The following is a 25,148-nucleotide window of genomic DNA, read 5'->3' on the forward strand; positions in this document are numbered from 1 at the left end:
AAATTATACCTGAAAGAAAAATTTTAATATTGAACAGATTCAACTTCCCTAAATTTAAACTACATATTTAATTCAATATTAAATATGATACAACTTGGGAAAGAAAGAGATATTAATACATCAATTAAAAATTTCACCAGAGAAGGGAAAATTGTCTTGATGCTTTGACTAGTAATGACAGCAAAGACAGTATGCTTACTGTTTCAAATATCTCAATAAAGAGAAAATAAAATGAATGGTGTTTTATTTTATTTTATAAAATAGGAATAGACAAGTCAACAGAACAGGGGTTTCAAAATAAGATGAATATTTTCTGGCCCAGCCAGCATGGCTCAGTGTTTGAGCGTGGACCTATGAACCAGGAGGTCACGGTTTGATTCCCGGTCAGGGCACATGTACATGGTTGCAGGCTCTATCCCTAGTGTGGGGTGTGCAGGAGGCAGCTGATCAATGATTTTCTCTCATCATTGATGTTTCTATCTCTCTCTCCCTCTCCCTTCCTCTCTGAAATCAATAAAAATATATTAAAAGAAAGATAAATATTTTCTGGTAATTTATACTACTGGTGGCTTGGATCTAATTTTTTTTCCTTCTAAGAAATGTTTTTTCCCTTCTTGTAATAGAAATATTTATATTAATTCTGACTTGTCTCAACGTTTCAAATGGTGCCAATATGTAATGTGTAGAAACTCCTAATCAATTTCCATCTTGTCTTCTCTGTTCTAGCCCTTGGAGCTCCTGGAGACTCTTGCCTACCTGTGAATAACTTTTTCTACTTCTAGTTTTGCATTCTTGTTCTTCTTATATGTTTGTTTGTTTGTCTCTAAGCTATCAACTCTTGAAAGCCCTTTCTATTATACATGCAGTAACTAGAGAATGCATTTTTTTTAATACTTATTCATTTATAGTCAGGATATAGTAAAATAAATGATTTATTTGTATGGAATATGTTAACTTTCTTTTTCAATCCCCATACATACAACTATTTGATGGGTAATGTTTTACTTCATTGCAACTCAGCTAACATTCCTGTGTCAAGTAAATTTTAAGGGTTAAATAATTTTTATAATATAGTAAAATGATTTCAAAGTAAAATAATTATAGAGTATGGTTAAATTCTCATTTTCAAGGCAAATTGACTGTGTTATACAATATTTTAGAATAAATTCACAATTTAAATGTATCTTTTACATATTCATTTTCATTAGAGCTATACTTAAGAATTAAAGCATCAAAATGGTCATAACTTAAATCATCATTTAAATTTTTATTTTTTGAGCTTTTGAGTCATAGTAAAACTTCCACTTAAAATGATCAGTTGCTAAATGAACTTTATCAATAAATTTTACAATTTAGAGTCCAACTTTTTAGGATAAAATGGAATTTATCCAAATAATATAAAATTTATGTGTTCTTATAATGGTACTAGAGGCCCGATGTTCAAAGATTCGCGCAAGAATAGGCCTTCCTTCCTCTGGCTGCTGGCACCACCTTTGTTCTGCCCAGGAGCCGGCTTCCACCTTCGCACACTACCCAGAGGCGCAGAGTGGCCGGGGTGGGGCCGAACAATAGTATCATTTGATGAGAAGATCTTATATTTCATTAATATTAGATCATAATAAGAATGTTGTGAAAACAAGGGAAAGGACAATTCAACTAAAGTAGCAGTGTTGCATGCCTGTGGGGAATCGGAAGAAACATTAGCTAGGCCCTCTGATGGGTCTTGGCAGCCTCTCCCATTTGCAGGTATAAGGCATTAGAGCAGCTGGTAAACTCACTGTGAGCCTTTACATTATGAATACCCACTACTAAGAAAGACTAGAGAGTTCTGGATCATGCATCGCTCAATGTTCCCCTCCTGCCACCACCTCCAACCCCTCTTCTCCCCACCCCTGTCTCTGACACTAGGATTGATGTTTCCCTCATACAAAAATTCTAAACAAATAGTCTGCAGTTAAATCATTAACGTTTTGCTTCAAGGACCTTTGTGGCAGGCTTGCAAAGCTTGAACTAGAAAAAATTAAGCCTGGAAACAGGAAGATTAGGGAGAGTTCACACTGGAAGTTTCTTTACAATTTGGTGTTGGAATGAGAAATACAAGAAAGCTGGAGGTGCTTGGCTCATGGTGGATGGTGTCACCATTCACTAGGGCAGGAGCACAGGAACAAGAAAAGTCAGGTCTAGGAGTGAAGAATAGGTCAGTTTGGGGCATGTTGAAATGAGGGCCTATGAATCCTCCGTGTTGTTTGAACTAGTAAGCAGTTACATATTCTGATCTAAATTTCAGAAGTAAAGTCTGGGGCAAACATCTGGAAAATCTATTTTTCATCTTAGCCTGAAATATTTTTATCACTTAAATATCCAATTTATTTTCCTTGTATAACCTCTAGGTTTATTTTACCTATTTTTTTCATTTATTTTAAAAAAATATCCTAGTCCAGTGAAAGTTCATACTTATGTAAATAGAAAAATACATCATGTACTAGTAAAAGAGAATTTGGACATTCTTTTCCACCCACTTGGTGTTACTACTATTTTTTTAGGTTTCCCCATATTCTCCAAGGCTGAATGATATTCCCACTATCCAAATATTTTATGGCAACACATATAATATATTATAAGGCCCAAACTTTATTATTTCTCACAAAAGGTATTCAACAGCGTGACATGATAACCTGGCTAAAGGAGATATTTTTTGATCCAAGTCATGAATTTGAATACAGTCTCCCACTTACTAGTGAATATTTCAGCCAATTATCCACCCCTCTCAGAATTTCAGTTTCTTCATTGTAGAAATGTATTTTCCAGATTGTTGTGAGATTAAACGAGGTTAGATACACAAAGACCCTGGCAATTTTCCTAATACGCTGTCATTGTTGAAACACCAATGACTTAGAATAGTTTCTTGGGCAGTCTACAAGTAAGTACAGATATTGACCACTTAAACCTCCCTCTCATTGGATCTAGGGATAAGCATGCTCCCAAGAGAGGCTGATGAGAATATTTTTCCTAGATTATTATATGAAGGAAATTAGAGGGTACATATGGTATCCTACTCTCTAAACTCAGAGCTAGTGGGGCACTTTACACAAGCTTTGTAGAAGTTGAGATGAGAGAATTATCTGTGGCTGCTTAAAGCCTTTAATTTTCAACTTCCAGATCATTCCTGAGCCACTGGGGTATTTCTGTGTTCCACCAGATCACTATTATTGTTCAAGTGGGTGTATTTAATTTACTTTTCTGATAACGGAGCCCCACATTTAGAGAGAAACACTTCCCACTCTTTCAAACTATCCATTAGTTTATAACATTTTATGTTTTCTCCTTGACAAACTACATACATTTGTCCAACACATAGGTCAACAGATGTTGCAATGGCAAATTGAAAATGCCAGTCATCAGGGATAAAATGGAAATATATTATTACTCTCTGGAAAGTGTTATATAGTAATCAACACCCTGAGAGAAAGAAACATGATTTGAAGAGTCAACATATATGCTCATGTGGGTCATGGTCTTTTTCTAAATCTTATTTGAGCTTCTTCCTATTCTTTTGTTTCATATGACTTTTTAAATGGTGAGACTAATTTTATTCTTACTTATAAGTATTTCACCTTGAAATTAAGCCACTATTCCCTATCAAACACTGACATGTTCCCAAATTTAAGCACTTTTGAGAATGAGAAATCCAAAAGATAAATATCACTTTGTAATCCTCCAAGGCCCCTTGTTCCTGAATATTTTATGCTCTAATGCTGATTTGTAAGTCAACGAGTTGAGGTGTATGCCAGTGTTCCCATTCAGCCTTATCAAACTCATAGCACAGAGACCTTGTAGTGTAATATCTCCTCACCAAAAGGACAGTGAGATAACATAGGATCATACTTCAACAATGGCTTAGCTGGCAAGTACATATTTTTAAGCTGACTGTGTGGTTGACTTGCATATCAGAACTGTCTTTCATCAAGTCTTGATTGGCTGGACTGCTAACCTTGAACTAACAGTGGCCTGTTTGGAATACATTTCATTTAAGGTGTTGAAAATAATATCTTGTATTATTAACAGCGATTCCTTAAAACCTTCATTTACTATCCACATAATAACAATCTGGCATCTACATTACCCTTTAGAAATTGAAACATCACTGTATCTATTTGAATTGCTAATGGGAAAAAGAGACATGCACAGAAAATTCTTAAGTAATAGGAAGTTCTTAAGCATAGGCTTTCATTTTCTTATTGTGAAAAGTTGGCATTAATAATTCAGGTCTCTGTGCTAAAGTATACTTTAAAGCCGGCTCATATTTGATGCTTTATTACAATTTTAAATGGGAGAAAACTTGGTCAACACACATGGATCACAGTTAACAGATTTTACACAAATTTTTCTTTTTTGCTTTTCTGATTTTGTTTTAAGAAGTTCAAAGTAGTTAGTGCCTAAATCCAAAAAGGAGAAAATAATTTATTGATTCAAATGGGCAATGGCATGGGCCTTGTGATAAGATAAATATTAAACTTACATCATCTTCATTCAGACTAGGAAATGGCATATTGTTCTTCCTAAGGAAAAAAGACTTTGTAAAAATACCTGGAGGTGGGGTTCTTTTCAGAATTAACAGTAATACCTGCTGGACCACATTAGGGAAATATAAGCGTTCACAGCCACTGCCCATCACACACTATAACATATGCTCTGTTGTATTTCTAACTTCCTGAAGTCAACCCAAGTTGTGGTACATGACCTAGAATTGATTTCCTTTTAAGAGAGCTAAGAGTTACTGGAATTGATTTAGTCATTCCCAGCTTATTCTCAGTTCTAAAGTGTGCATCTGAAGGGAATAGCACTCAAAAGATTCTAAATGAATGGATGCTACTTTTCCATAAAAAAAAAACCACTATTTTATATTTATATCATACTTTATAGATGGTAAAATAATTTTTAGCATACTCAACAACACTTGATCATCTTTTATATTTTGCTTTGCAAAATAAAAGAGATTATCTGAGTTGCCGATTAAGTTTCTACCTTATAGGAAGTAGAACTAGAATTTAACAGCGGTTCTCAACCTGTGGGTCGCGACCATCGGGAAACACATATAGCATATCAGATAATCACATTACGATTCATAACAGTAGCAAAATTACAGTTATGAAGTAGAAATGAAAATAATTTTATGGTTGGGGGTCACCACAACTTGAGCAACTATATTAAAGGGTTGCGGCACTAGGAAGGTTGAGAACCACTGAAAGATCTTCTAAACTAAGAGTCTAAATTATGTAATCTCTTCATAAGAGTTCTCCTAATTAGTATTGACAACATTCTCATTTAAATATTAAAATAAAACATAGAATTGCTCTCTTTTAAAAAGTTTTAATAAAGTTGAGGAGGAAACTGGCTTTGCAAGGCGGGTCAGGCCATAAAGACTGTGAACAAGGCACTGCCCTGGTGGGGGGGGGGAGGTCGTTATCGCTGGCCCCAGGACAGATCATCATCGGGTATGGCCTGGGGACCCCCAACACCTGGGGCTTTCCTGTCAGCCCACGAAAAGGGGTGGAACCATATCTGCAAGACAAAGACCCAGAAGGTTATAAAAAGTGAAGCCCTCTGCATGTTTCTTCACTCTGATTTGGAAATTATTCCCGGAGTCCACTAGTGTTAATAAACGGGTCCCTCCCTTCCTCTAGGAAGCGTGCTTGGTATTTCTTTGGTCTTCTGCAACAAAGTCACCTATAAGTTTACACTGGATAACTTTCGATGCAGCTGGTAGGGCCCTCTGGATACTAGATATGGCATTAATTTGACAACAGTTCTGTTTACTTCAGAGGCAGGGGAGAGGCGTTAAGCCTTATTAGGAAAGGCCTTTTATTTTCAGTTAGAAAACTTTGCTAGCACAATTATATACAAACTGTTTTTAAATATCTTAATCTCCATTGTAAATAGGAATGTTATTTCCTTAACAGCTACAAATTTATATGAAGTATTGAAGTACATTTTTACTATACACAATAAAAGATTACTAAAGAGATATGTAGATATAACCCAGTTGAAGAAAAACTAAAGTCTTATGAAATGGCACTATTTTTTCTATAGGCAGCTACTTTCTTTCTCCTTTTTTTTTTTTTTTTGTTAATCCTCACCCGAGGATATTTTTCCATTGATCTTTCGAGAGTAGAAGGAAGGGTGAGAGTCAGAGAGAGACATGGATGTGAGAGATACACATAGATTGATTGCCTGCTGCATGCACCCAACCATGACTGGGGAACCAGCAACCAAGGTCTGTGCCCTTGACTGGAATCAAACCCAGGACCCTTCAGTCCGTAGGCTGACACTCTATCCACCCAGCCAAACCGGCTAGGGCTAGGCAGCTACTTTCAATGACAATTAGATTTCCAAGCAGAAAAGTTGATTTATATTATTGAACCAGTTGATATTATTCATAGCTCTCAAAAATTAAAAGATAAACAGTATTTGAGAATTTTGTGTTTACAGTGTACAAAAGGTCGTTCTTTACCTTTTCACAATATGTTCATACCTACAACCCAATAATATGTCACTCCTTTGGGTGAGCATTTATGGCCAACAATTTTCAATAAATTTTAATAAGTAATAATTACATTTAAATGCAAACCAACTAGTTCTTGCTTTTAAATAAAATAGAATATGTATTAAAATTTTAAAATAAACATGTTAGAAACAATAAGTTTCAGCATTTAAAATAAGAAACGAGCACCTATATCTTAGAACTGTATTAAACTTTAATATCATATGAGGCTATTAGTGTAAATGAGTTGCATGAAAATATTTGCATATAAATTTATCCTCTCCTTACTTAAAGTGGTTTCCAAAAAATAAACCAATGAAAACCACACACACATATAATGGTTAAAAAATACATACAGTGCATGTGTATATATATATACACATGTATATGGCAAAAATAAAATCAGGGTAAACAAAAAAACTAAAACAAGTTTCTATTTATTTCATAAATGCATGCATTTTAGATGAATGCATCCAAATAAATTGGAAGGCCAAAAAATGTTGGCATTCTTGCACTGCTGAAGAGTTTCAAAGATCTCTAAAGCCAACATTAATGATACTATTCTCTTCTACTAGTCTCCTATCTTACTTTCTCTGTAGCAACCTGATGAAATATTCTCTTTTACTATCATTTAATCTGATACTAGACAAATTTCATTAAGGTTAAGCCTATGCATACTCCATCTTTACAATCCTTAGAGTACATAGATAGCACGGGTCTTTGCACATAGTAAGCATTCCATAAAAGACTAATGAAAAATAAATAAAGTAAATATATCTTACCCATCCTTCCACACTAAAAATAAATATGTACTAAACACTTACTATTTAGGATATGGATAGTGTGGGAGCTACAACGTGTGAAGTAGCTATTAAGCAAAGACACTGACGACCTTGTTGGGGATGCAAAAATAACGCACGGGTTTTAGGCGTTGTTCTTTAGCACATATATTATAAATTTATAAAATATTAGAGAAAAGGGAGTAATGTAGGATGAAAGTCACTCTTTCAAAATCAACATTAGGTGAAAAACTAGTCAATTTGTATTTTAAAATATCTCAGCAGAAGAATGAAATACTTTTCCTTTAATGAGAGTATAGTAACCCTTTCTTAAAGTGAATTAGTATTCCAGATTTTGAAATTAATTTATTTTTAATTTTAAGGGAACTTGGCTCATTACCTTAAGGAAAACAAATATTCTGGCTTTATAATCAAACCTATTGTGTTTGGAAGCCTCCCAAAAGCTCACATGTTTCCTACGGTTCATTTGCCACATGCTTGCTAGAGCTGACAATTTTTAATTTACTGGTCAGATTCACATGTTGTTTATAGACCTTATACAAAATATAATCCTGATTCACTAAAATTGCATTGTGAAGAAACAAGGAAATTACAGTGACTATGACTGACATCAAGTGGGCCTTGGATCTTAATTATAAATTGTCAAAATATAATAATAATAATAACTGGCTCCCTTGGCTATTTTCTTACTAGGAAACAAATGAAAAAGGGAAATTTATTTCTGACCCCAAATCCCAAATGTTTCATTTTCATTTTCCCCAAGTTAACTTTCTCACCTAGCGAAGCAGCATTTCCTGCTATTATTAGCTGTTGGTCCAATATCACTGAACAGCAGCCATCCAGCCCCTCGCTTCAATGAGCTTAGGGACTCCCAAGGAAACCCCTGTATGCAGACTTCTGCTTACAGCTCCTAATTATTTTCTAAGAGATAATGGAACATTTAGAGGTTAGATTAAATTTGTAAGTGGATCAAAACCCTAGATAAAATTGCAGTATCAAGCATCACTGTAGAAAACCCTACGCCTTTTAGTTTTGAGATAAAGAGCCCTTGCTGATTGCTTATTTTCTGTGACAAACTGGTCCCATAAATTGACTACCTCAGAGGTGCTCATTCTTCTGTCTAATCACACTGTGCTAAATGAACTAGGCGTGAAGTTTAAGCTCTGAGCAACAAAAACAGGCCTTCTTAGGAGCTGCAGCAGCAGTTATAAATGTTCCAAAGACTGTCTTGATATTTTGGTGGAAAAACAAACAAACCAACAATTGAGCTGTTTATATAGCATGCATATTACAACTTATTGTCTTAACAGGCTAAAAGAAGTATGGATATGGTAATCCTGTTATGCAAACTGGTAATTATGAGCTTAACATGTTTATACAATACAATGCATTAGAATTCTTTTTGTTTGTATAAATCAGAGGATTTGTCTGGAATTTTGTCTGGTAGGAAGTCAGACAAACTCAGTTTGATTTCCTAGACTGAGGGCAAGAATGAGTGACATAAAATGTCATATGAAGCAATAATAAATGAGAAGAAAATGATGAGGTCATCGACAGGGCTTTAAAGAGCAAGAATACCTCTTGAGGAAACCTTGAATTCAATGAATGCAACAGGTTACCTCAGAAACTCAGAAGAAAAAGCTCAGAAAAAAATAAAAGTATAAAGGAATTGCTGCTACTTGTTTTATCCCTGTGACAACTGTCTCTCACTTAGATACTGTGATTTTTGGAGAAGACAGAATAATGGTATGAGAAACCAGTAGACTTTGGAGCTGGAGAGATTTCTGTTGAAATCCAGGTTCTGTCTTCCTTTACTGGCTTTGGAATGAGAAAAAAATGATTTAAATACTATCTGTTCTTCTTCACAAAAGAGACATATTAATACCCATCTTCAGACTTTGCTTTTCCTCAGTCCAGATGCAAAAATATCATTTCTTTTGTTACTTTCTAACCTGTAATTTTGATGTCGATTTTATGTATTAGGTTCTAGAAAATATAGTTAAAAATCTCTGCTATTTATAGTTGATTCGTGGTAAACATGATCGAAAATACACTAGATGGATCCCTTCTCATTCTGATTTTGCTTCATCATTGAGTTGCAGTTTTTGTCCAAATCCACCATAGCATATTGCACAGATTAGATTTTGCAGCTTAATAAAGGGAGGGAGAATTGAGTGCAAACAAAACAGTACCCAAATTCATCCTCGTTTATATAGTATTTTTAATCTAGATGGAAATCACTCCATGTGTGATTCAGGATTACTGACTCCTGTTTCTAAATGTGGGCTTAAACTAAACATGAGTATCTCCATCAATCTTAGGTGAATCTCTGTCCATATCCAGGTCAGAATATCCTTGTACTATAATGTAAGGATGATGATGGCATGGAGGCAATGCTGACAGAGTTTGTATTTGCAACGATTTTGATGCAACCAAACTCTGTCAATTTGTTTAGTTCTGGACAGTCTATGCCTTGCAAATTGTAGACACAAACCTATTAATGACATAGCATTGGTATGAGGATCAAATGTGAAATACATTTGATCATTCTGAGAAAACTATTATAAGAAAAAGATTGAGACATTCTTGTGAAGTAGTCACTTTTGCATTATCATTTTTAGCAATGCCAACTATTTGCTAATTGTAATAGATGACTACCCTCTGGTGAAATTATATGTGCAAAGGGACATGAAAGTATGGTGGAGAGTATGTTTGCCATCTATCCCTACACCACAGTGCAGTGAACATATATACATCATGGTTGCCATTCGATATGCAGTGGTGGAGTTAAGAGACAATCCCTGTTATCCGGGATCCTGTAATCTAGTGGTGGAGAGTGGGCCTCTACCATAAAAACTAGGATGCATAAACCTATCATAACCTACCATGATAGATGCACTAAGGAAAATTTCTGAGCGCTGTTAGTAGGATACAATTTAGATTAAAGGGGTCAGCAAAGGGATCTTGGAGGAAGTATAGTTAGGCTGAGAAAATAAGGGTAACTAAGAGTTCATTATGTGGCATTGGGGGAAGGTCACTCCAGGCAAAATCATTGCTTGGCTTGGTTGGCTTGGAAGAGGAGTGGTAAGAAAGTCAGTAAAGAGAGAGAAGACTGGGACAGTAAGTAGGAGCTTTAGGAGCCAAAGATCTAGTATGTTATTTTACTTCAGAAAGACACTAAGAGGTTTTATTCATGCTTAGTATTGACAATTGGAAGCTATTCTCATAATTCAAACTGAAGACACTGGTGGCTTTGATTAAGGTGGTGCCAATGGAATATAAAAAGAGGAAGCTGCTCTCCAAATGTGTTTTTGGCACAGAATCAAAGCTTTTGCTTTTGAATTGGAAATGGATATTGAAAGTTTGAGAGGTTGTCACATTCAAGAATAAATCCTAAATTCCTAATAAAAGAGACAAACAGTGTGGATGGACATACAAAGTATATAAATAGGTACAAGTGAATGCAGAGGAGATTTAGAAGAGAAGATGAGAGGTACTTTCTGAATGTGTTATCCTTGAGATGCCCCTTGAGACCTCAACATGGCCATACCAAGAACAGAGATGAGGTCAATTTTATAAAACGCACTACAGGTGGAATTTGATAATCCTGCGAGATAATCTAGGGAAAATGTATAGATTGAGAGGAGATATAGAAGAAGGCACTGAGAAATAATATTTCTGGGATTGCTTACTGCCAGCTTGATATTGAAAAGTGAGAAAGTTGGAGATTTTTGTAAGAATGTCATTATAATAACGCTGGGCCATGAATATAAGTTGGCTGTGGAGGGATGTGAGAACAGGTGGCAGCTGAGGACAGTGAGAAACAGGAGAGAGTCAATGACTGGGAGATATCAAAGAGGATAAAGTGTTCCTCACTTAAGTGCTATAGAAAAATAACTAGAGGATTTGGACAATGTGGTCAGAGAAGGGGGTGTCTGAAATTGTAATTTCAGATGTGATGTCATCTCCAGACAAGTTCTGTACACTAACAGGTTGGGTACAAAGGACAGTGAAATAAACTATGAAAGAAATAATTTACTTTAGTCACTATTTTTTTTTTTCTTTCACTTTAGTAGAGCTTTGAAAGAATTTAAATTCTGTCTCTAATGGAGTGTATAGATTCTCTTCTGAAGATATTATTTTTATGAGGAAAGTAACTAAAACTTTTAACTACTTCACCTTATTTTTTTAAAGGAAAAAAAGGATTTAAATAATTTTTATGATCATACCAACAGTATATAATCCTGTGACATATAAGTAATGGGCCTTAAAGAAAGAATTGTGCATTTCTTTTTACTTCTAAAATTGAGGAATTATATTCATGTATGTAAATGAGAAAAATCTATAAAGTCTAAAAATATGATTGATGATTGGATTAAATTATATGAATTTTTTGAAAATCTACTATTACTATGACATGGAGTCTAGCTAAGAATTAGTGTTAAGTGCATAAAGCTATATGCATCTAATGTAAAAATAGGGTTGTAGAAGAAATATCTTTTCAAATCATTTTGTGATAGGTCTGCTATAATCTGAGAGAATATACAAATTCTGGCAACAAATTATATTAGTTCAACCGACTAATATGACATCAGTTAGTGTTGAAACAACTCCCGTCAAGACATTGACTGATATAAAGGTGATATATAAAAGGGAAACATATAAAAAATTCACATGAAAATTACTTCCAAAAATAGCTACATGACAGTAGCATAAGATAAACAGGATGTCCTATTGTATAGGGTGAGGGAAAGAAATAATTCTTCTTTTAATAAGAAAATCACCATTTACACAATAAGTCTGAGTCATTTGAAATTCATTTCCTTGTAGCACTTGACTGTGAACTCTGTAGTTGATTTGGTGGTGAAACTGAAGCCAAGGAGACTCAGCTAAATTTAACCATTATTGATAAGGCACTAGAATTTATGATAATTATAGAACTTCTTTTTTCCAAATATTAATTTTTAAGAAAACAAATTAATTTAAAATAATTAATGACATATTCCCTTCCTAGGCAAATATAATTATGTCAAGTGATAGTGGATTTAAATATCAGGGGGAAAAAATCACAATAATGGTGGAAACTCAGGAAAACTTAAGAACTTGCTTGATTTAAATGGACCATGGACCCCAATTCCAAGAATCCTGTTCAATAGCCTTATTTTTAGGTATGTGTTCTACACCACATAAAATAAAGGACAAAACAAAATGAAGCATTTCCCCAATGAAACAGTATTATTTAAAATAACTAGGAATAGATGTAAGCATTCTTCTTATAAAGGTGGACCTTTAGAATAATTTTCTAAATGTTGCTCAATGTGATATTCCTTTATGGGACTGAAGAGTGTACTGGCCATTCACTAGCAGTATGTTATTACTGTCATTACGAATCCATTAGACATATTCAGGTGAGCTGAGTAACAGCCTTGTGACCAAATTCTCCTTCTCTAGCTTTTAATGTAGCATTTAATAGAACACAAATTGCTTCTTATTTATTTTTTTCCTATAGTAAATATTCTAAGAAAATGTAAAAGTCCTCTCCTTTGCCCTTGGATATCAATAGAAATGTTAAATGCAGCAAATTTTCAGTATTAAGTTGCTGCATTTGTATTGTTTATTATAATAACCAATAAAGCAGAGCTATATCAGATAAAACTAGTAGGAATGGTTATTGAATCCAGAATACTCGATCCTAAGTGTAAAGTTTGGGGAGTGGTGGGGGAGATGTCTAATGCTTAATAAGAGTATGCGGTTTCCATTGTGTTTGGAATCTTCTATAAAAGTGGTATAAAACATATGCACACATGTATAGATAATACAAATACACACATGCATTTGTTTGTGAAAGAGACAGGTAGCATGGTTGCAGTAGACCTTATCTGAGTTTGAAAGTTATGCTTGGAACACTCTAGTCTAGTTCTGTACTAGCTGATTTCTACCTGCCTTTCTTTGCCCAACAGCTCTTTCTACTAAACCTGTTTTACCACCCTTGGCAGGTAGGACATGCAAGAGCATTCAACCAATGACTGGCAGCTGGAGTCTTTACATCAGCTTCCATAACCCTGGAGTAGGATAACCCTGAAGTATATGTCCTATACTGGCTGCCAGAGTCTCTCCAACGGGGAAAAAAGTAAAATAAATAAAGGTCCAGTCACTCACCACGGCAGCTTGTGCTAGTGACTCCCCTGTCGCTTTTCCATACTGTCCTACTGATAGTCCTTTACCTCCCAAATGAAACCTTTCACTCAAATCCTTGTCTTACCTTCAGCTTTTGCTGCTAGAAGAATTTAGACTAAGACATATGCCAACCATATGACTTTTAATTTAATAATCCTAGGAGTATTTGAAATTTCAACTTAATACTTAGGTACAAATTACAAATAATTTTGCTTACACAAACCTTTTTATTGTGATTTAATATGTTGTTCAAGTTTTTATAACGATCCACACACATAATAGATGAGCTAAAAATGTAGGTATGAGATGTAGGCATATGTTTGCCTTAAAATTATACCAGGCTATTTCAAATACTACTAAATTCACCATTAATTTTGCCAGTTCAACTGTGTTTTATTAATTCTCATCTGAGGATATATTTTCCCCCAAGAGTTTTAGAGAGAGTGGAAGGGAGAGGGAAAGACAGAGAGAGAAACATTGATGTGAGAGAGATACATTCATTGGTTGCCTTCCACGTGCCCTGACCAGGCCAGAGCCAGGGATTCGAGCCTGCAACTAAGGTATGTGCCCTTGACTAGAATGGAACCCAGGATCCTTCAGTCCACAGGCTGACACTCTATCCACTGAACCAAACTGGCTCGTGCTAAACTGTGTTTTAATCATTGTATTAACCTTATAATGTTTTTAAATGTCATAAAAATAGAAAGAAGTGTTTCTGCTTGTTATTTATTGATATTCTGCCAATAGCAATTGATCAATCTGCTAATCTTGTAGCATTCATCCACAAGGAACAATGGGAACAGTCAAAATATTTTCCTTAACTTTTAAAAAACTTAAAAAAAACCAAACAGATCACCATCCATCAACCATCTAGGGAAATGACTCCTTTCATGACTCCATCACAGCTTCATTTCAAATTCAGCAGAAACCTAAGACTTAAAGCTGCCATCTCACTCATGTTACCATGGGAATAGACCTCAGATCAGGGAAAAAGAAATAGATGGGGTTAGGAGCTCTCAAATAATCATTCAAAATCATGATGAGGGTTTCAGAGCTTCTGTCTTCAGTGATGATTTTGTAGCCTCTTAACCCCTTTTTGCCGGTCTGTTTCCATGGAAATATGACAAAAATGGCTGTACAAGCTTCCTGCAGAGACCATTAGCGTTCTTGTGAATTTCAGCTTCCGCTGCAGTCTAGGCTGGGCTAGATCTTTTTTCTATCAGTTTTACATATTAACCTACAGTGTTCCTACACTTTGGCATTTCCTTTCTAATTTCTACTTTCTTTGAAAATTCTCTTCACAAATTTATAGCAAGATCACATTGATTTGTGATATCACTGGACAAGGCTTCAGGTTTACATTTTAATATATGAACCAGGACATGTAGCCGCAGAGTGTCAGAACTTTTAGAGGCCTACAGAGGGAAATATTATTTAGTCACTAGACTCAAAGTCTGATAGATAGGTTTGGTGTTATCATCATAATTAGCTAGTTAATGTTGGTAATAGGGAGAAAGCAAAGGGGAGGCCAGGCATTGTAAGCATGGCCCTCTGGGCAGTGTCACCAGGAAGCTACAGCTTCACACTCCCCAGGGAACCACCAGTCCATTCCCTACAGATCACTGGGGGGAGGGATTGAACAAAGGGATGGACATGTGCAGTGAAGTCAGAGTGACAAAGGGGAGGTGTTTGACTGCCAGTCTTGATAATAGGATCATTGGCTAGGAGGGTGGGAGCCACTACAAGGTGAAAAATCTTGGAAGGGAAAAAATACCCAGGTAAAGAGTCTTCTTACTCCTTTTTCCCTCTCGCCCTCTTGTTCTGTGACCTGCACTCACCATGTGCTCACCTGTTCTCTCTCCAGAGCCATGTGGCCTTAAGCAGCTACATGGCCCATGGCCATGAGGACCCCACACACAATGGACTACAGCTGGAAACACAAGCTAAGCTAGCCAGATGCGGACTAGACTGGACTGTATTTTAATTTGGAACAGATATTCTGGATAGTGGTCTTAATCCTGGCCCTGCTGAAGACAAGACTGAGCTTTTTCCATGGCAAGGCGGAATTTTGGAGGGGAACCCTGTTTATTTTACATCATCAAGCTTTCTATGAAACCCTACCCTCCCATGGGGGCCTCTGCTAATTACTTTTCCAAGAACTCCACGTTCACTGATAACATTGATAGATATGTAACAGGGGTGATATTTAACATATTTAGTAATTGATAAGGCATGGCACCAACTGATCAGAGCAGCAGGTTTGTATTAGCTCATTACCAGCCCCATTACTACCAATAATAATTTAAACTAAAAGTAGTTCTACGTAAGATGGTTAGCATTGTGCCCAGATACAATTTCTAAGGTCACAAACTGAGCTCCTATAAAATTTACAAAAGAGTTTATAACAGAAACTGGATAGAAATAACAGCATGCTATGTGTATAGCTTCATTTCTCCTACCTACTGAAATCTGCTGAACAGCTCAATCCACAGGTTTTGCCAGGGGAAATCTTAAAGTTCTGATTGACCTTATAAAGTACTTTTATTCTTCAGAACTCTCTTATTTTATAGTTACAGTTTTTACCTTTAAGATCTTGTCCTCTGAACTTGAATTGAATAAGAGTAAATTTCAAATGCGTAATTATTTGATTTAGCTAGATTCCTAATTTAAATTCAATACAAACTAAGTTATTACATTAATTACTCTCTATTGATGTTTTCAACTAAACAGGTCATAACAACAATAATATCCAGTGCCCCAATAATTTTTCAAATCATCATCACCACTCCCAAATGCAGTTTATCATATTAAACACATGGCCCTTGCGGGCAGGGTTTGGCCTGCAGGCCAAGTCTGTACTTCAGATTATTTGTAAATAAAGTTTTACTAGAACACAGTCATATGCACTTCTGTATTTCCTCTGTCTATGGCTGTATACTTACTAAAAAGACAGAGTCAAGTAGCTTCCACACAGACCACATTGCAGAAGAGCCTATTTATTCTCTGTGGTCTTTTAAGCAAAAGTTTGTGACTCCCAGCTCGAGCTTTTCATTTTAATAAGATTATAAGATTTTTAGAGTCCTTTTTTTAATACTAAAAGCAGTATTTAAGAATAGACAAAAATGAGATTGCCTATGTCTGTACTTACATCCATGAATTCCACATTGGCTTTGGGACCAGTTGTTTCATTAAGAATCTTAATAGCTACGGGAATCTTCACTGTTTCTCCTTCAGGTACCCAGATACCCTTTGAGGGAAAAAAATTTCACATTAAATCTTTATTTAAACATATACAATATTCAATCTAGGAACAAAATTTTATTTAACACTCAACCTATTAATTCCTTAAACATAATTTACAAGTTCTATATTCTTTCATGTAATCAACAGATATTTATCAAGCACCTGTTATATGTTACAAGTTACTTAGCAACTTTGTTTGTCTGCTTTTGTTATCTGAAGATGAATTGTACATATGTTCTGCTTTCAGGGTGTTTGCACTATTATAAAATTCCATTTGTGTGCATAAAAAGGTGGTGAATAGTGAAAACTCATTGAAACAAGATATAATAATATATTTGATGTGAATTATATCATCAACTTTCCAAGACTTTGCGAAGGCTGTTCCAATTTTTGAACTTCAATTGTCTCATTTGTAATTTAGAAGGTTGGACTAAGTAATTCTGGAGGTTCTTTGCAGCTTTAATATTGTCTAATAAATTCTGAAACCAGAAAAAGAAAAAAAAAATGTTCTCTTGTTCCTGAAGTTTAATTTACAGATTAATTTTCTAAGGTGATTATTTAAGAATTAGTTTTCAAAGGCAAATACTAGGGAGTATTAAGCACATATTGATTTGTCTATAATATTAAATAGTGTTGTGTATCAAGGATTTATATCTCTGAAGTAATATAAAATAATAGAGGCCCAGTGCACGAAATTCATGCATGGCTAGGGTCCCTAGTGGCTGCCGGCTGCCAGCCAAGGCCTCCCTTCCCCTGGCTGCCTGCCATGGCCACCCTACCCCACCGGCCAGGGAGAGAGGCCTCGGGCTGTTGGCCAGCCGACCCCGGCCCCTGGTCAAACTCCTGGTCCTAAATTTGCATGTTAGGTTTTTATTATATAGGATTGATTTTGGCCATTGCCAGTTCTTTCTTCTTATGGAAATGTAATTATAATATCTGAACAGGATCTGTATATTGGAAAAGTATACAGAGTTTAAGTAAAGTATAACATTAAACTAAATAACAGCATTTCTGTATAAACAACTAACTCATTTGATTAAGGACCATGATTTTGGTAAGGCTTAGTTGGATGCATATATTACACAAGAATTTTTTCTTCATTCTTAAATTATATTGAAAGAATATTCAACTATCAGGTGACAGACTGCTGGCTGAGGAAAAATCGTTCATCCTTTAACAGGTGACAAGGATTATAATAATTAATATGTATGGAAATATTTTGTGTATCACACAATTTATTGGAATTCTCATAATATTCTGAGGTAGGTGCTTTTTTAAAAATTTATTTTTATCGTTTAAAGTATTACAAATGTCCCTTGCTTCCCCGATTGACCAGTTCTACCCTGCACCACTACCCCTAAGCCTACACTATTATCTGTCTCCATAGGTTATATATCTAAGTTCTTTGGATAGTTTCTTCCCACTCCCTTCTCCCCTTCCCTCTGAGATTCATCCATGCTCTGGATCTATTTTGTTCATCAGTTTATGTTGTTCATTAGATTCCACATGAGTGAGATCATGTGATACTTGTCTTTCTCTGACTGGCTTCTTTCGCTTAGCATAATACTCTCCAGGTCCCTCCATCTGTCTCAAAGGGTAAGAGATGCTTCTTTTTACAGCTGCATAGTATTCAATTGTGTAAATGTATATTTATACAATATACAAGAATATTTTTAAAGTATATTTTCTTCAATGAACACATAAGGAAATATGAGGTTATATTTAAAAAGTCTCAAATTTTTTATTTGTTAGCTCTGAAACTAAAAGAATCATCTTAGGTCAGTTTTAACATTAAAATGAAAGAAAGAAAAAAAACAGTCTGTGATTCCTGAACAGAACATCTCTACTTCATGTCTTCCTTAAAGTTAGCTGGTTGTAGTCATAAAGAAAAGATTAAACTTTTTTCTACATTGTATTTCTATGCAAAATATGTATTTGTGATATCCAAAGTTGTAATAAGGTAAGGGGAGATGTAAACAAGAATTATTAAAGAGTGAAAATAATAAAGAAAAAATGGACATAAACCTTTAGAAGGTGAATATAAAGATTACATTCTTTTTAGAATGAAAAGGGAAATCTGTATGTCAAGTGCAAAAAAACAAGTTCCCTGTTGTATAACAATTTTCAAAAATTATTAATGCTTAAATGGGGGGAACAAACAAAAGCCCATCACCCATAGGCTACATTTTCTCAATGATGGTTCCTAGGGTGGAGAACAGACTTATCATTTTTCAATAAGGTAACATCAGAGAGATTAACCTATAAAGCTATTGCATCAATATTAAAATATTCCTAAAGCATACTTTTGAAGTAAAAACATGAATTCAGTGTTAACTAATTTGCAATGTTTTTTAAATAAGAATAGTTATTAATTTCTAGGTCCTACCAGACGAAGATACCCATAATATTGGTTCAAATCTTTTATATTTAAACAGAGAATATATCCAACCAGGAGAAATAATTAACCAAAAATTGCCTAAGTCAATTTGCACTTGTGTAGTCAAAAATAATTCTTTACAGTTTAAACAGTATGTCCTTGTAAGAATTAACATATTATTTAAGACATAGGGTTAATGAGAGACACACTACAGTTATGAGTCAAACATACTCATGGAACGTTCAATAACCTTTCAATGCAAGTAATTTTCATAAAGGTATAACATCATGGTCAATAGACAAATATTTGTTCTTAGTGAAAGTATTAATAAAGCTTTAAAAAAATCCCTAAATGGGTAATATTTTCCCTGTTGAGATTATAAGGTCATATTTAGTATTAAGTCATATGGTACCCGTGATTTAAAATAATATTCAATTTCCAAATCATATCATTTTTGAAAAAAATATAAGGGTGATAGTCTTCTGGAAACAATTAACAACTGAGTTGTCTTATAAATGGAAGTCCATTTTTTTCTAGCATAATAAAAATAGAGAAACAGGATAAATTGTGTTTCTTTGAACATACAAAGAAATGATATGTAGAAGGCATCAAGTAAGCCTACAGTCATTTCTATTCAATTACATGCTTAGTTATTACTTTCATTAACCAATGTCTCCCCAATAATTAAATAAAAATTCAAAGAAATGAAAATAATAATAATAGTAATTTTGAATTTAATTGAATAAAACATGTATACTAAAATATTAAGAAACTTACCCTTAGAATAAAACAATTTTTAAAGAAAGAAATGTTATTGCTTTTAAAACATTCAGTATAGAAAATTAAGATTTGTATTTTAATTTTTAAAATTTTCTGTTTAAAAATCTCTGTCTTAAATAGAAAAAAATAAATATTTAAAAATGAAAAATTCCTAAGATCCGATCTATTTTAACAGATCCTTACTAATAAAAGCCTAAGTAGTTGTCACACCGTGATGCCCTCACGCCATCACAAGAAGGCTGTGCACACAGTGGGTGTATGGAGGTGGGTGGGGCTGGGCTTGACGCTGCATGTGAGGCATGGAGCCTGCCTGGGAGACCTGCCTCTGCGAGGCAAGGCCTGCCTAGGAGTCTGGTGAGGCCTCCCTGGGGGTTCTGCCTCCTCCCAGCTCCGTGTGGCGAGGCCTGCCTGAGGGTCCTGGGGGTCCCCGCCTCCTGGCTCCAGGTGGGACCCCTGGCTTCGGCCTACCTCTTTGGGGCAATCCATTGAGGAGCCCCGGATGGGTGGGCGGGACCTAACCACTTTGGGGCAATCGATCGCGGGGCTCCCACACTGACAGGGCACAGGCCAGGCTGGGGGACCCCCCTCCCGAGTGCATGATTTTTATGTACAGACCTCTAATATGTTTATAAAAATGTAGGCTTGCATGTAGCTTTAAAAACTATATAAAACTGGCAAAGTAAACTTGGAAATTGGAAGAATGAATATTACAAGAACTATTTAGCACTGAGCAAGCAGAATTTCTTCTTGCTGTTAATTAAAAATAAATTTCACTACTATTAATCGTGGGCCTGGACTCTGAATTGGTTTTGTGATTAAGCTAAACAGTAAACATACAAATGCCACCATTTGAATTCTCCCTTTCCAGAAATGCTTCTCTTGTTGAAAACGTGTGATGTTACCTTCTCCTTCTGTCTGACCTGAATTTCACAAAAATACTCACTTTTTCAGTTTGCATACAATGGTGAGGATGTCAAAACTGGACATTTTTCTATTAAATCATACATGTTACCGGAAAAACAAAAAGTGGTTTAGGTACTAGTCCTGTCCTACTAAGGAGCCAGCGCACTTGTGTGGATTCTAATGAGATTAGCTAAATGGGGAGAAGTTTGAATGAAAGAGAAGAAAAGAAGAGGGAGAGATTGCAACACATACCTGGCCTGTCTGGGATTTTGTAGAGCTCTGTGTAGGGGTTGGGAGCTGGATATTTTGGATGAGGATAAAATTTGTCTGAGGGGAGATGATATCAAAAGGGGCTCCAAGGTGTTGAGAGAAAGAACTAAATGTAGGCTTTGTACCAATGTTTCCTGCTCTCTCACATTTGTACCCATTCCCAACCTGATTGATAAAAACTAATGAATTCATTTTTGCATCAACATCTCCATAGTATAAAACTTTTCCTCCCTGGATATTAAAATGGAATTAAGTTGATTAGAGCAATAACTCTGGCTATTAATTAAAACAAGTATGGGGCAAACTTAAAATAACTGATGGTACATATTAATTTTTTACTTACTTTATACACGGTTCCAAAAGCACCTGAACCAAGTACTTTTACTCTTTTGAGTTCAGTTTCTTTCAAAATACGAAGTTGAGCTTGATTGGGCGCTGTGCCACTTGGAGTTAAGGGTTCTACCAACTAAAAATAAATAAATAAGGCAGGTTACAACTTCCAATCCAACAACCAGTGCCTCTCTCTCTTTCTCTATCCCTCACTGGTGCCCATTCTCACACAGACAAAAACACACAAGCACACTTTTTCTTGAAAAACAGTATCTTTGTAAGATGGATGTCACCATTCCTTCAGACCCTATCCTTTCTCTGCTCATGCTCTTTGACTTGGTGAGCTGGAGTTATACTGGGCTAGGAGATTCCCATCCCCCCATTTTTAGAAAAACTTAGAGACTAATTAGAGGCTCTTCATTCTACTTTTTCAAGCCCCTTTCTTTTTGGCATTTCCAGCTAAGACTTGGATGCCTGCGTACTCTAGTGAAGTTTTCTTTCTCATTTAAGATGGTTTGGCAGATCAAAACATGTAATGGTGCCTACTTGGCACTTAACAGCCAGAGTAAACATGTCAGAAGAGAGGGGGAAAAAAGAGTTAGCACAACGCCAGTACTCCTGGACGGCGCTTCTAAAACTTCCAGGTACATATCAATCACCCTAAGCCCTTGCTAAACGGCAGATTCTGGCTCAGTAGGTCTGCAGTTGGGGCAGAAATTTGCTTTTTACAGAGCTCCCAAGTGATTCCTCTGTATGACGATGGTCCCTAAACATATTTTAAGTAGCAGGACTAGATATCTTCTAGATCAAAAATTCTAAAATGCTGTGACTCTATTCTAGATCATGAGTGAATGCTAGGAAATGCAAAGGAATAAAACTACACCAAGGAGTGAGATTCGTGAGGTTTGGTTTCCTGAAGGAAGAACGCTAAAACTGTTCTTGAGACGATGAAAAGCAGGTTGTCATGACAGAGGACACTGCCACCATGAACAGTTTAGACCAGCCGTGGGCAAACTACAGCCCGCGGGCCAGATCCGGCCCGTTTGAAATGAATAAAACTAAAAAAAAAAAGACCGTACCCTTTTATGTAATGATGTTTACTTTGAATTTATATTAGTTCACACAAACACTCCATCCATGCTTTTGTTCCGGCCCTCTGGTCCAGTTTAAGAACCCATTGTGGCCCTCGAGTCAAAAAGTTTGCCCTCCCCTGGTTTAGACACAGGATCAAGGAGAAGGAGGGCACCACAGGGAGCAGAACAGGTCTGAAGGGTGAGGGCCACGGGAGCATGATGTGGACTGGGTGTGGCTGAAGGAGGTAAACTAGAGCTGGTACTGTTAGATGTGATAGTTTAGGTGCCATTCAGTCAGAGAGGGTGAATAAGCAAGGGGAAAGGTATGGGAGTGTGTGCCAAGGTCTTGCTTATGTGAGAAACAAAAATGTAGACAATGAAGAGACCCTGGCACCACAACGTCTATATCCTATGTTCAAATTTTAGATGGTTAATTATGCTCAAGGAAAAGGCAAGAGAAATAGAACTTGCTGTTTTATTAAGTTAAATAAAGGAGCTAAATTTTAAACACAGACAAATAGCTTGTACTTTATCAGCATAAGGGAGTAATTAAGGGCTACTCCTACTCAAATTATCTTGAAAACCAGCACAATATTACAAGATGTCTGTTTATAGGGGTAAGTTCACCGTGGCCCTCCAGTGTGGTTATTATTATGCTTCTGTGAACATCATGGTTCACTGAATTTAGCTGCACAGAGTGTTGTATGGAGGTAAGCTTAGCCATGGCAAGAATTTTGGGAAGAAGATGATACAAATTATCAATAAACTTAGGTTGCTTTCTAACAGTCTGACAACTAATACACTTTTATTTCATCTTCAAATTTACATTGTTAAAACACATAACTGCATTTAAGTCACATAAAAGAAAACTTAGAAAGAAATCACAAAATTCTTTGTTAAATCTGAAAAAAGGGGTCTCCTGAAGAGAGTCCCCTTGATTTGAATTCACCTCTGTTGTGTAGCATTTGGATAGTACATTTTGATAAACACACAATGAGTAAGTTTTATTAATTATTTTTTAAAACACTATACAAAAGTCAAATAAAATCATCTGCAAGATTAGACTAGATTTCCCACTTAAGGCTAGCTTTATTTAAATATATATATATATATATATATATATATATATATATATATATATATACACACACACACACACACACACACACACACACACACACACACACACACAGTATCCATGCTTTGGCATATACAATGCAATCATTTCATATTTTGAATGCTTCACAATTCTACCTGAGATGTTTAGTCTCCTATAATTTCCTGGGGTATCATTTAAAATTGTCTTAAAACATGTTGTTTTCACCCCTTCCCCCAGGAATTTGAGTATTATACCTTTAAATAAAGCATAGTTTCATTTTGTGAGCCAAAATGGTGGAAAGAGAATTAAGTTTATAGTCATAGGTTTGTATACCAGGGCTACCATTCACAGGCTTAGAAAGCAACTTACCCTTCTTGCCCCCTCATTCCACATCAGTGAAACAAGTAAACCAATAATTACCTTAGAAGATTGCTAAAGAAGGAAATGGTATGTAATATAGAGTGAAAACTTTGGCACATTGCCTGTCATATGTAGGCACTGAATCTGTCACTCTTCCAGGGGTAGGATCAGCTGTCATTAATACATTACAGCACCTATCAAAGCGTCAGGCTCACAGTGCATCTCAATAAGTACGTGTTGGAAAAATACATATTTCCTACTTTTATTTTGTAACAGAAGAAAGACAAAAATCTGAATCAAAAGTTTTGGAAAAGTATGGCAACTTGAAATACATTCTAATATACCATGCTTTAACGAACTGTTCACTGGTGAGTCAAATTTCCAGCTTCAATATTAAGGATTTAAGTCAATCCTCTTAAAAATTCCTCTTCTATTGCCCAACCAGCATGGCTCAGTGGTTGAGCATTGACCTATGAACCAGGTCATGGTTCAAGTCCTGATCAGGGCACATATCCAGGTTGCAGGCTTAATCCCTAGTGTGGGGTGTGTAGGAGCAGCCAATCAATGATTCTCTTTCATCATTGATATTTCTCTCTCTCTCTCTCTTTCTCTCTCTCTCTCTCTCTCTCTCTCTTCCTCTCTGAAGTCAATAAAAATATATATATTTTTAAAAATCCCTCTTATATTTAAATGGTAAAAAAATCATGGGTATTTACTTATACTGAGAGAAAGATAGGAATGAATTCAACAATTATCTAATTTAGTCCTACATAACTTTCTACATAAATAGAATTTGTGGATAACTTTCTACATAAATAGAATTTGCTTTAGAAACCAATCAGTATGAGTTTATTTAGTAATAAAATGCCAATTTGAAGGACATTCTTAGAAAGCACCATACTAACAAAACAAAACAACCCTTTTCATAACAATGGGTTTTTCTGCACCTGGTTAAGAGACATAATTTCTCTCCTATATATTCAATCACCTAAATGTCCACTGCTGTCCCAAGCCTTCAATTCCTCTCCAAATATTATTTATTCACTTTCCAGAATTCTCTCGCTGACTGCCCCAAGCTAAACACGAGGAAGATTCTATCTGCCTCTAGCATCCTACCTAAGCTGAAAATACACACAGCACATGCACTGTGCTCAAACTTATTCACATGTGTGAACGTGAAACCAAGTTGCTCTGT

The 25,148-nt window shown here is 35.6% G+C and overlaps 1 protein-coding gene across 1 annotated transcript in view; it reads right to left on the reverse strand.

The window, feature by feature from the left end:
- ERBB4 (erb-b2 receptor tyrosine kinase 4) overlaps positions 1–25,148 on the reverse strand; it is a 922,327-nt gene that overhangs the window by 183,278 nt on the left and 713,901 nt on the right. The window contains exons 18-19 of the mRNA XM_059703027.1: positions 21,435–21,557; positions 16,667–16,765 (exon numbers count right to left, since the gene is read on the reverse strand). Of these exons, the coding sequence (XP_059559010.1) occupies positions 16,667–16,765; positions 21,435–21,557 (222 nt within the window). The remainder of the gene's footprint in view (positions 1–16,666; positions 16,766–21,434; positions 21,558–25,148) is intronic.

This window comes from Myotis daubentonii, chromosome 7 (genome assembly GCF_963259705.1).
Source record: "Myotis daubentonii chromosome 7, mMyoDau2.1, whole genome shotgun sequence".
Taxonomy (NCBI): domain Eukaryota; kingdom Metazoa; phylum Chordata; class Mammalia; order Chiroptera; family Vespertilionidae; genus Myotis; species Myotis daubentonii.